Raw genomic sequence first — 13,722 nt, forward strand, 5'->3', positions numbered from 1 at the left:
ATATATATATATATATATATATGACAACACTGTAATTAGACTGTCTTTGGCCTTGGATTAGATACAAGTTATAAATGAGAACTAAAAGTTAAAACCCATCTAATCATCCTCCCAACCTACCATCCTAGCTTCATTTCTAACCACACCTAATTCCTCGCCCGCTTTGCCTGTTGCATTAATTTCTCATGCTTCTGCCTTTGAATTTGTTGCTTCCTCTGAAGCAAACTGTCTTTTCTTCACAAATTGACTCATGCTTCAAGTTACTAAGTTTATCTGTGTAATCTTCCTTTTCATTTATATACTATAGGTTTTTGCATTTGCTACAGTCTAGTATTTAATGGACTTTAATTATTTGAACCTAACATTTTCTCTTCAGCCCATAGTGATCTCCTAAGTCTAACGAGGTGCTCAAACACAGTGCTTTCTGAAAGCTTTATTTCTTTGGCTTTTTAAAAAATAAGTCCTAATATAAATAAAGTATTCAATCAGAAAATTACGAGCTCAAATCCTTTGAAGTTCACATTACTTGGGTGATCTTGGTAAATAAGAATATTGTTGATTTCATTAAAACAGTTATGTATTCAGAGTTTTAAACATTAAATATAACACAGACACATAACTTTTCCTACTTAGGTTCACTGGTAAAATAAACTTATGTTATCTCTGGATTACAAAATATGTTAGCAAGAGAAATAACTTAGATGATGACTAGCTGTTTACTGTCTCATCTTTATAAGCCATCTAAGCATAATTGTTAAAAATAAGTGAGTTAAATAGATGTAAAAAAACTTCCCATATAAAAGTGTCCTTCCTATACTACTATACTAGAAGGTTTTAACATTCTTATCCCTAAGATGGAAAACTGAAGTTGAAGGAAATCTATACAAACAATTTAATTCTCAGGCTGAGCCATGAAAAAAAAAAAAACCTAAGAGGGTAGAGATAAAATTTTGTTTCCTCTACAGTTTCTTATTACTGACAGACCAAAGATATTTGTAATTGTTACAAACATGTTCTGGGGCGCAGTGACAAATTGTACTATAAGAAAGCACATTTTTCTACAAGCAATGATTCATAGATTTGCCAGGGTACAGATGAGTGATGTGACAGTTCACAATTGCTTGCTTCCTAGTGTTCATAGGCAATTAAGGTCACTAAGGATTAAGAATTCTAATTGGCCCATCACAGTGGCTCACGCCTGTAATCATAGCACTTTGGAAGGTCGAGATCGGCAGATCATGAGGTTAGCAGTTCAAGACCAGTCTGGCCAATATGGTGAAACCCCATCTCTACTAAAAATACAAAAATTAGCCAGATGTGGTGGTGGGTGCCTGTAGTCCTAGCTACTTGGGAGGCTGAGGCAGGAGAATCATTTGAACCTGGGAGGTGGAAGTTGCAGTGAGCTAAGATTATGCCACTGCACTCCAGCCTGGGCAACAGAGCAAGACTCCATCCCCCACCCCCCCAAAAAAAAGAATTCTAATCAACATATTTTATTTAATATACAGAATTATTAGAAATAGAGAAAAACTCTATATGCAAGTATATAAGGAAGTTAAGGTGTGCTTATTGGGTAAGAAAAAGTTATAAGGTATAAGAATTTTTTTGTTAAGGAAAAAAAAAGAGTAGCTTTTATCCTCAAGTAGAATGACTAGTTGTTCCAAAATATGAAGAGGAAATGTATAGGAGAAAAATTGAACAGATGAGGAAGTTATAGAAGTTTTCTGGAAGATGAATCTTATGAATGAAATTTTATGTGTGATTACGCTGGCTAATATTAGAAGAAAATTATTTATGAGTTTCTCCAAAAGTTGAGCATTAATATCAAAAGTACACTGGTGCAAAACTAGAATATAGTCCTCTCTGTTAAAACAATAAGGTTTTCTTGAATTATTGGCCTGCTCTTGACAGGAAATTATAAAAAGTTTTTCTTTACTTTTTATATGATTGGCCTGGGAAGCAAAGATTCTGTATTTTACCAAGATAATTTCCTGTGCTTCACATTGTGTTTATGAGGTTTTTGATCACTTATGAAAACCAAGTCCCCTTTATTAAAAGATGTAAGTTACAACTATGCAACTTTCTGTATTTGCCTTTGAAATCTTTAAATTATCACTTTGATTAAATGAATAACTATTGTTCACAGTGACCTGTGATTTTTTTGATCAAATGTTTTAAACCTTTAATATTTTTGATAAACTTTCCAAAATAAAATTCTAAATTAAGTCTTAACTTTGAGATTTTCCATATGCGCCTTTAGAAAATCTCAAAAGGATATCTCTCCTTTTAGAAAGAGACATATTAAACTAATTGAGCTGATCTGATATATTAAATCATATGGGAAGCATTATCGAATAATATTAAATTTTTTGGAATTATATTTATATGAATGTGTTATTAATATGTATTTCAGAAATTGTGTAAAATTCATAGAAATCTAATAGTCCTGCTATAAAGCTATCAGTCATAATTCCAGTTATTGTCTTAAAATATTGACTACAATAGAAGTAACTGAGTTTTCTTGTCAATTGTGTCACTATCGTAATGAACTCTTACCGGAACTTTAAAGTCATGGCAATTTTAAGACTTGTCATTCACAGATATTTAATTGTTTACTCTGATACTTTCCTGAGAAACATAAGCCTAAACTGTTCGTCTTGAAGGAGATCCATGGAAAAAACTCTGAGAAGTACAGGTTTCTGCTAACTTTAAAATCATACCATTGGATTGGGTAAGAATTCCCAGGACTCTAATGAAGAAACTGACTGCTTCATAAAACTGCTAACCTAATGTCACGTAGAACAAGAAATAATAACAAGGAGATTACCTGGGCAGAATTTCGTGCTGATTAAGCTAACACTAAAATTATTAAGATATACAATTTGAATTAACTCTATAATATTGATCCAAGTCAAATTACATTTGATAAAACATATTCAATAAACAGTGCTATAAGCACCTGAACTGGAGAGACAAAGCTGGTATTTAAGAGAATGTACATCCAGTGTTAAGTCTGGATGCAGGAAGAACCTGGATGGCTGCTTGGTTCTTCTGGAGTCTTAAATCTTCCAATATTAAAAGCTCTGCACTCCATGATTCATTATGGAAGAGATAAAATGATTCAAATTATGAAAAAAAGATTGGTGTAGTGACTGTTATAAAATTGCTAAAACAGTTAATGTTTAGTTTGTCAAATCCATAATTGTGGTAAGATAATAAAAACTTCAGATGATACAGTTTCTGAACACTTACAAATGGCTTTCATTCAATTTCTACTTTAAATGCATGTTTTCTGGTTATATAGAAGAGTTCCAATGCAGGAAGGCCAATGCTAAAAGGTTATTGGAAAATGTGTTTCCCTTATGGAGCACTGCTGGAGAAATTTCCAGCAACAGAGGTACTCATTTCACTGGACAAGTTGTCAAACAGTTAAATAGGTATTATAAATACAACAGCATAGGAAAAGCTAGTTGAATTGTTTAGGTTGCCTTGGTCAAAGTTTGGTTGAGGGCAATAAGATCATTCCCACTGGAAAACATAAATTGACCCCTTATAAAATAGTTACTGGAAGGCTTATACCCCTAACAATAAAGTCTCATGCATCTTCCAGTCTTATCAACCCTGACATGACTCAATAGTGCAAGGCTTGAATGCATTCTGCCAAAGCATATTTTTACCAGGTGAAAGAAGTCCTTCATGACCCATCAACTGATGACAAACAAATGTTTCATAATATAGAAACTGGAGATGGGGTCTTTTGAAAATAACACCACAGAAGTCACATTACTTGAACTCGGTTGAAAGGGACCACACCAAGTTCTTTTCTGCAGCAAACTTCAAGGCCTTGAATCTTGGATCTGCATTTCTCAACACAAAAGAGCTCCTGTAGACTTCTGGAACTGTACACCTGTTGGAGAACTTGAAATAAAGCTGATTGGGCTGGGTGCGGTGGCTCACACCTGTAAACCCAGCACTTTGGAAGGCCGACATGGGTGGATCACAAGGGCAAGAGATTGAGACCATCTGGCCAACAAGGTAAAACCCCATCTCTACTAAACATATGAAAATTAGCTGGGTGTGGTAGCATGCACCTGTAGTCTCAGCTACTCAGGAGGCTGAGGCAGGAGAAATGCTTGAACCTGGGAGGTGTTGGTTGCAGTGGGCTGAGATCATACCACTGCACTCCTGCCTGCAGAAAAAAAAAAAAAAAGAAAGAAAGCTGATCAGGGAAGTTTTTCCCTAGAAGCAGATGGCATCCTATTTGTAGAAAGCTTTCGTAATATTGCAGATCAAGAGTTCTTTGCTATCAGGAAAGCCTTATCTTTTTTCCCTTTTTTCTCTATTTCCTGCAATACTAATTCCTTCCTTTCTTTAGGAAAACCCTAAATAATGCTAAACTTTTTTTGAATTATATATGTATAGATATGTTATTAATATGTATTTTAGAAGTTGTAAGAAATTAACAGAAATCTAACAGTCCTGGTATAAAGTTATTAATTGTATTTCTAGTTGTTATCTCAAAATGTATGCAACAGAAATAACTGAATTTCCTTGTCAACTTGGGATGACACTCTGTGGATGGCTTTGGCAAAGTCTCATGGTCTCTAAGAAACCAGAGTAACTGTTGGGTTTATGAGTTAACGCCCCAAAATCTGGAAACAATTTCATTAACACTAATGCCTTTCTGTGTTCCTAATGAGACTCACCCTGCAACCCCAAGGAAAGAGAGGAAAGTTATCCTTGATATGCTACACATCACTGCTACTTGCTTTCCTACACTTGCTGAAAGTAGTATCTTGATCTTTCCAGTTAATAACTGAACTATTACCAAATATAGAAAATCTGGACAGAAGGCATTGGTCAATGGGTATAAAGTTACAGTTAGGAAGAATAAAAGCTGGTATTCTATTACACCATAGAATGACTACAGCTAATAATAATGTATTGTATATTTCAAGATAGCTAGAAGAGATGATTTTGAATGATATCTTCAAAAAGAAATGATGATTAAAGTGATAGACATATTGTTTAATAATTACTTTGATTTGATCATTGTTCAACATATACATGCATTGAGACGTAACACTGTACTCCATAAATATGTACAATTATTATCTGCCAATTTTAAATAAAAGTGAAAAAAAAAACTATCATAGTGATTCCTGCAAAGGTATCTCATGCTTCCAGGCATTGCATACTCAAGACGTTGGGGACTACCTATGTGGGTATGAATAATTGCTTATATGATGTCACTGGATTAAATCCAGCAAAATCTTTCTACTAGATGTGGTTTGCATCCTTACAACATGTTATACAGGGACCAGAGGAGTAAGTTTACCACTGGATTTTGTCTTATAGGTGGACATATTTAACTGACCTCTGCCCAAACACCACTAGGTGGCCCTCTTTTCAAGCCCCCAAGGGCCCATATTGGGTCAGTGGATAAGGGGCCCATATTGGGTCAGTGGATAATCTGCTCAATCTGCTGTTTCCTCACTGGTTCAGATCTTGCTATTTGGCCAGGCTTGCTCCTACATCAGAATAGCTTTCCCTGAAAGTTCCCAAATACCTTCCATAATCAGAGGTTAAAGCAGTCAATAACCAAAGTTAGCACCAATTTAAAAATAGATGAAGATAAGTAGTTTCTACTGAGGAAAGGTTCCAATGGAGTTGCTGTAGCTTACTCTTAGCATTAACAGGGTGCCTGTTGTATGGAATTTGAAACTAATCTGGATATTGGAGAAAATCTTTAATTGTAGCAAGTCAGACCTCCCAGAGGTTCAGAGGGTAGAAGCTACTCAAATGTTCTTAGTGGATGAAAACATTTGTGTTCAACAAACACACCTCATGGAACATTACACAGCTTTGGATCTCCTCATTTAACAAACACACTTCATGGAACATTACACAGCTTTGGATCCTCCTTTGCTCGTGCTGGTGGCTTTTGTATGATGCTGAATAAAACTGGGTGTTGCACTTATTTTCCTACCACAGAAAATTTAAAAGGTGGCAGACACTGCTGTTTCACTAGACACTGCCACTGAATATTTTAAGGAAATGTCTCAGGGGAAAGGAACACATGATACATTTATGGGAGCGGCTAATAGTTGTTTTGCAGACATCCTAAGTAGGAAATGGCAAGCTAGGCTATTCCAGACTTTTCTAATTTTTATGTTTCTTTAGCGGGTCTCCAGGTTATTATAACTTGTGTTACCAGGCTAACTACAAAAATGGATACCTCTTTAAATAAGGCCATAAGGCCGAATCAGATCATTCAGCGAACTGTGGTCCTTAATCGCCATAATGCCCTAAATTAGACTATGACCAATGGGAGTCAAATACTTTAAACTATCTTTATTGCCTGAACTTTGAATTGTTTGATTTTTATCAGTTCAGCTTGTAGAGTCTCCTGTTAAGGCATGTACCTCAGTTTACTGCTGTTCTCCTCCTCGTGGCCATAATAGTTTCCCTCATGTGGTGTTTCCCCTCTTAAATGTCTCTATGCAGCCATCCTTTGTACACCAAATGGTGTTATAACAGTTAGAATAACAACATGAACTATAATAACTCAATTAATTTCACATTGTGATTTCCATGCTGAGACAAAAAGACGTTCTGGTCAATCTCTTTAAAACTGAGAGGCTGACCCAAAGGAGGAAACTGTTATTAAAATAAATTTGGCCTAAAGTTGCCTTCCTACCTAGCAAAGTATAATCAAACTTAATTTGTAAATAAGCTGCAATGTAACTTGAGAGTATGTTTTTCCTACAAGTAGCCAACTCTTGGCCAATCACAGCAGCAGAGCTTTTAGCCCATTACAGGCTGCGAATACTGTCAGTAAACACAGCTTGCTCACTGTTACTGGCTGGAGCTCTCTCAACCTTTACTGGTTTAGGGTACTATCTGATTCACGGTTTCTTTGCTCAAATAAACTCTGCCAAACTTAATTTGTTTAAGGTTTTTGTTAACAATATTTAAACATAAAGCAAATAAATTAATATAAATCCTATATCACTAAGGTAACAGTAATGAGAAAGTATTTACCTGAGTGAGAAAATTGGCCAAGTTGCAATCAAGTCTTCCATTGGTTGACATTTCTTTCCTATGCTTTCTAATAGTATTGGTTATTCCACAAAGGTTGCACTGATAGACCTCCAATGTCAAGATGGGCAACTAAAGGTCAACTCTCCCTTTACCCTCCCTGAGCCTGATTTTTGCACTGGAACTCATGGGTCACTAGACATTGGTTTTGGGTGTTTGCAGTCTAAATTTCTTTCCCTTTTAGGGTAAACAATCATTGTCCACGGGATTTAAATAATCCCGAGTTGGTTATTTGGTAACATCCGCCAGGGGTGCACATTTTGAGCAGCACATATTTCTTCAGAGACGAGATATGCACACGCATCAAAGGATAGCATTTACAAAGTCAACAGCACTCACTTCATTTAACAACGGGCCAGTGGCTTTTCAGAAGAAGGGTTTGTTCTCGGCCCCACACCAGAACGCCAGCCGCCAAGTCCCGCTGCTCAGTAGGTCCCAAACTCGTGCTCACCCGGGGCTACGGCGGCAGACAGCTGCGAGCCCGCGCACTTGCACCCGCGCGGCGCCAGGACGTTAGCGCTCCCGGGAGACCCAGGCCAATGGGCGGAGCGGGCCTCGAGGCCCCGCCCGGCCCCTAGTGACGTCACGGGGACGCCAGGGGCGCGCTGGCTGCAGGGCCACTTGGGTCCCCGCCCCCAGAGGCTGACGGTCTTCTGCCGCCTGCCGCGCGCGCTTTCCCCTCCCGCGTCCTGTCGCTGTCGCCGCTGCTGCCGCACCATGGCCTTCGTCACGAGGCAGTTCGTGCGTTCCGTATCCTCCTCGTCCACCGCCTCGGCCTCAGTCAAGAAGATCATCGTCAAGCATGTGACGGTCATCGGCGGCGGGCTGATGGGCTCCGGCATCGCCCAGGTGAGCGGCCCTCCCTGCCGCGTGCCCACGCGCTTGGCCGCCCATCCGGAGGTGGAGGCTCTGGTGGGATCGGCCGTGAGGGGCCTGCGCCCGCCCGACACCCGGGAGTTTTCACACCGCCCCTCCCCGATGTAGTTGAAATAAAACGCGTCTGGGCCTGTGAGGGCGCAAGTCTCACTCCCCTCAAAATTCAGGGTTCCGGGCCAATCCTGAGTTTCCTCATTTGGAAAATTCTGGCCGCCCCCAAGGCCCGATGAAGGTTCGGTGAAGAGGGCCGGTGAATGTATTTGGAACCAGGCCGGGCGAGAGAAGAAAGAATTATATTTGCACAAAGTTCAGGCGTAACGCGTTTGCCGCTGCTCGGCTCCAACGGGAGTTTGCTGCCAGAGACATGAACTGTGATCGGTTTTAATTTTATTTTATCAGTTTTTAAAATTTTTATTTTGTTATCGTGTAGTCTAAGTAGTTTTCTCTCCCAAACGGCTCTCCCCGGTGTTTCCTTCGCTTGCCGAGTTATAAAGAATAATAATAGACAAGACTTTTGTAGCACTTTGTAAAGTCACCTAATGGAAGCTTGCTGAAGTCTTGTTTTGACCTTTGACATAATGCTGTCTGTGCAGACTTCTGAGCTTGCGATTTTGGCTATGAGGAGAGCGGGAGGGGCGGATAAAGCTGCGGAACTAGTCTTTCTCTCTCTTTTTTTTTTTTTTTTGAGTGGATTCCTGGAGACCAGTGTGACAGAAACGTTAACTGATGTGAGCCACTTTATTGATTTTTTTGAGACGGAGTTTTGCTTTTGTTGCCCACGCTGAAGTGCAATGGCGATCTTGGCCCACTGCAACCGCCGCCTCCCGGGTTCAAGTGATTCTCCTGTCTCGGCCTCCCAAGTAGCTGGGATTATAGGTCCCCACCACCATGCCCGGCTAATTTTGTATTTTTAGTAGAGACAGGGTTTCACCATTTGGGTCAGGCTGGTCTCGAACTCCTGACCTCAGGTGATCCGCCCGCCTGGTCTCCCAAAGTGCTGAGATTACAGGTGTGAGCCACCGCACCCAGCCGGAACAAGTCTCTTATCCATTGTGCATCTTCAGGACTTTTCCACTGCTCTGCTGGGCTGTGATTCAGGCCCAGTTGTGCGTGTGATTGATTACCTGGGTACTGTAATGCTTGTAATTTTTAAAAAATTACTCCATTTCAGCTCACATTGGAGAACCATGGTTTTCATTTTCTAGCTGATTATATTAGCATTTCAGTCCTTTGCAATTTGTTTTGTTGTGGGAGGCAGTTATAGTCGTCTAATTTTTCTTAGGGACAGTACTACAGTGGCTACAGTCATGAGAGAGTTTGCTTTTCAATATCTGTTTCCAACCAAGTCTACCCTTTCATGCTTGCTTTTTAAAAACAGAAACAAAAAAAACCCTTTCCTGTTAGGTATTATATACCTCAATTTTCTCCTCCCTGCAAGTTTTTTGCAACATTTTTATTTGATTGCATTGTCTTCTAAAGTCTATATTCCTGTAATGTTTTATTTATCTGACTTCTTATAGTCTCCCATTTCCTCTGAAACCATAATTTTGGACATACATTGCCCTTTTTCCTGTGTGGCTCCCCTGGCTGCTAGGTTATAGTATCCCCATAATCTGTGTTGTATGTGGGCTGGGAGGAGTAACTCCTTTAACCTAAAAGTTCCAAGCGTTGTACTCAAGAGAAAGTTTAGTTTGAGTATGTTTGTATTCCCAGGCTCCACCACAATCTCCCAAAGCTGTGGGAGTGAGATTTGTTGTGGGCAGAAATAGAACAATGTGTTTGTTTAAAAACATTTTAACAACATCTTAGTAACAAGATAATTAGGGCCTTAAGCAGCCCAGTGACATTATAGGAAATGGGTCCAGAAACTTGTGGCTGGTGTCCTTGAAGACAGCAGTGGAAATGGATTAGATACTAAGTAGAAAGCATCACTTCAACTTTTGTAGAAAATCAGGGTGCTCAGTTTGTGGAATGCTACATCCATTATTGGCCAAAAAAGGAGGTTGTGTTGCGTTAAAAGGCAGAGGGGCAACACCTATAATTATGGATATAGTGTTGGAGCTTTCACCTGCTAAAGGAGGGGGGAGAAATGATCGACATTAATGGAGAACACAGGCTTGTGCTTGTCAATCAAACCCTTGAGTAGCTGGACCAGAAGTGCCTTTTGAAACTTAAGGGGAAAAAAGCTGTTTATGCCATAGCCTGGACACATAATAGAAATATCATTCTGAAAGCTTATAGAGACCAGAAGTCTGTAAAGTGGATGACCATAAGAAACAGTAATTTCATCCTTATGTCACACAGTTTGGAAGAACCTCAGTTACTTTAGTTGACAGCTCTAATCCTGTGGAAGGAAACCATCTTTCCTGTAAAACATTTGTGAGCAATGTTTTTTTTCTGGTGGTTTAGGTGATCTGGTTTTGCACTCTACCCAGTAGCATGCAGTTCTAGGCAGTATTGCTTCGTTCTTTATGCTCCTTGACCAACTTTTTGGCATAGGGTAAATCTGTTTTGCTTATTGAGTGCCAGAGACTAATTAGTTGATGTGTTTTGAGTACAGATGGGCTACAGTTCAGTATAGGAAGTTGGATGGTCTGCATGCTGGCTCTGCCTCATGCTGTGTTAACATAGAAAAGTTACTTTACCTCTGTGTGTTGGTTTTCTTATTTCTAAAGTAGGACTAATACTAGTACTGGCCCTGTAGGGAGAGAATTGAATGAATTAGCATATGTCAAGCACTTACACAGTGTCGAGTTCACAGAAAGTTAGCTGCCTTTATAATAATTATCTTTGGCCTTGAGCGGTGGCTCATGTCTGTAATCCCAGCACTTTGGGAGCCTGAGGCAGGTGGATCGTGAGGTCAGGAGTTAGAGACCAGCCTGGTCGATATGGTAAAACCCTGTCTCTTCTAAAAATACAAAAAAATTATCCAGGCATGGTGGCACGTGCCTGTGGTCACAGCTACTCAGGAGGCTGAGGCAGAAGAATCACTTGAACCCAGGAGGCAGAGGTAGCAGTGAGCCGAGAATGCACCACTGCACTCCAACCTGGTGACAGAGCAAGACTGTCTCAAAAAAAAAATAAATAAAAAATAATTATTATTATCTTCATTGTGGTTGTCCTTGTCCTTTTGCTCCTTTCCCCTCATATCCACTCCCATCCTGATCATAGCTGCTGAGGTAGGCCTGTAATGTTTAGGTGGAGCATATTGGTCATGATTCCCTGTTTGATCTTACTTAATCTTGAATGCACATACCAGCTGATGCTGCAATTTGTTCTTTCAGGGGCCTCTGAAAAGAGGAGGAACAGTTTTTACCTACTCCCCATTTTATTGTTAAACCTTAGTAAAGCCATAAAAATATAATCATGAACTAGTATCGAGGTTATGCTACTAATTTGCATTAGCTTAATTTTCTTGAACTTTCTTGTGTAGTTTTAAATGTTAGTCAAGGTGCAGTTCTGCTTATAATTTTAATATTTTGTCATTTTAAACACGTGTTCCAGTTTGTGCTGAGCAAGATGAAAAATAAATAGATTTTGTGGGAACCTGATGCATTTCTCAAGCAATTAAGCAATGTAAGACAAGTAAGTTCAATGCTTAATTACATTTGATCAGAGCACAGGCCATTTGTACATGTGTATTTTCCGAGAGTATCTACTTTGCCTGTCATTTCTTTTGTTTGTTTTAATTTTTTTTAAAAAAAACCCTTAGGCTGCAGGTTAATATTTAAAGTTAACTTGTTTCATGTGTTTGCTTATTATACACTTCTGACTTGGTTTTGATTGCTAATTTATTTTCACTGGATACTTAGGTCAGCAAAGAAGCTTATAGGATTAAATGAGCCTTGAGTGGGGGACAAGTTGTTTTTTTGCTCTATAAAGGAGGAAAAAAAGAAAAGAAGAAAGCTAGTAGCTGTATGCATTTCTCCAGTAATGAATCCTTTCTAAGCTTTGTTTCATACGTCGCCTTTTTTCATATGAGGAGCCCAGAGAGAATGCATAGCTTTCATTAGATTACCTGTAGGAGCCAGTGGGCTCCCTGGGAACGAGGCACTTCAGATGTTCCACTTTAGACACTTCACGTTCTCTCCGGTACACTTTAGTGCACTACACTTCTTAGAGGAAGTGACAAAATTTGGATCTTAAAGGGGGTTGGGAGTAGGTTATTCTCTCTAAAAGCTTGCTTTTTTTTTTTCACCTTTTTTTTTTTTTTTTTTTTTTTTTTTTTTTTTTTTTTTTTTTTTTTTTTTTTTTTTTTTGAGACAGTCTTATTCTGTGACCCAGGCCAGAGAACAGAGGTGTGATCTCAGCTCTCTGCAACCTCTGCCTTCTGGGTTCAAGTGATTCTCCTGCTTTAGCCTCCTGAATAGCTGGTATTACAGGTGTATGCCACCACACCCAGCTAATTTTTGTATGTTTAGTAGAGACAGGGTTTTGCCATGTTGGCCAGGCTGGTCTCAAACTGTTGACCTCAGGAGGAGGTCAGGATCCGCCCACCTTTGCCTCTGGAAGTGCTGGGTTTTCTCCCTTTTAAAAAGCAAAAGGTGCCTATTTTTTCTAGAGAGAGAGGTTCTTTGGCTATTAAAGACAAAGTAAGAACAGGGAGAGCCTGCTAAACTGCAGTCATTTTGTGTTGCTCTGCCTTGCTTGATAAGGATTCAGGTGGACCTGAAAGCTTCTCCCCGACCACTAGATTTGTTCTCTCATGTCCTCTACTTGCCCCCAACTCTGCATTTTCATTTTCTGATGTTGAAAAGGAGAGTGATCAGAGTTGTTTCGTACTTTTTTTTTTTTTTTTTTTACAACTCTGTTGAAGTTTGCTTGAAAAGCAGTTCAGACACCTAGGAGAAGTTTCAGGATCACAGGAGACCTGCACAGTTACCTGGCTGTAAGCTCTTTTTTTTTTTTGAGATGAAGTCTTGCTCTGTTACCACATTGGAGTTCAGTGACCCGATCTCAGCTCACTGCAACCTCTGCCTCCTGAGTTCGAGCAATTCTCCTGCTTTAGCCTCCCAAGTAGCTGGGACTACAGGTGCCCACCACCACGCCCAGCTAATTTTTGTATTTTTAATAGAGATGGGGTTTCACCATGTTGGTTAGAATGGTCTCAGTCTCTTGACCTCGTGATCCTCCTGCCTCGGCCTCCCAAAGTGCTGGGATTATAGGCGTGAGCCACTGTACCCAGCCAGCTGTCCTTTGACTTTGGAGGGAATATTTGCATTCCCAGTTGTTACCATCCTACTCAAGGGCATCAGATGTGTCTGTCATGTTTTTCTCCCACATCCCGAGTTGTTGCTTAATCTTTGTTGGGCTGTTCTCTGCCCTTGGTTGAGGTACTGAGATGTAGCACCACCCTCTATTAGCGTATTAATTATTGGACTTGGGGTGGGATTGGAGATACTGTCATTTCCAGAAGGTAGAAGAGGTAGGGCTAACAGGCAACAGAAAATAATGCTATGGCATATGTTTGAACATTTTGTAGAGCAGAAATGGCACTTCATTCAGTCAGGTTTTGGTGATTTCCTGCTGTGTTCTGCCTCTAGCTTTAATCACTTGCCCCTTGCTTGAGTTTCTTCTTTCTTTCCCTCTCCCTTCTTTCTTCCTTATCTGTGGTAGCTTACCCTTATCTCTAGCTCTACTGGGATCACAGGAAGATAATGTGGCTGCTCTCTGTGGCTCCCCCTGTTATGTTTGTGATGGGATTTTTTCCAGTAGTGGTATTCTAAGCTCAAAAGTAAGGCTATG

At 39.8% G+C, this 13,722-nt stretch overlaps 1 protein-coding gene across 1 annotated transcript in view; it reads left to right on the forward strand.

Moving 5' to 3' along the window:
* Window positions 1–7,667: 7,667 nt before the first annotated feature.
* HADH (hydroxyacyl-CoA dehydrogenase) overlaps window positions 7,668–13,722 on the forward strand; it is a 45,761-nt gene continuing 39,706 nt past the window's right edge. The window contains exon 1 of the mRNA XM_017509079.2: window positions 7,668–7,950. Coding sequence (XP_017364568.1) covers window positions 7,819–7,950 — 132 coding nt within the window. The 5' untranslated portion in view covers window positions 7,668–7,818. The remainder of the gene's footprint in view (window positions 7,951–13,722) is intronic.

This window comes from Cebus imitator, unplaced genomic scaffold (genome assembly GCF_001604975.1).
Source record: "Cebus imitator isolate Cc_AM_T3 unplaced genomic scaffold, Cebus_imitator-1.0 Scaffold17, whole genome shotgun sequence".
Lineage (NCBI taxonomy): Eukaryota > Metazoa > Chordata > Mammalia > Primates > Cebidae > Cebus > Cebus imitator.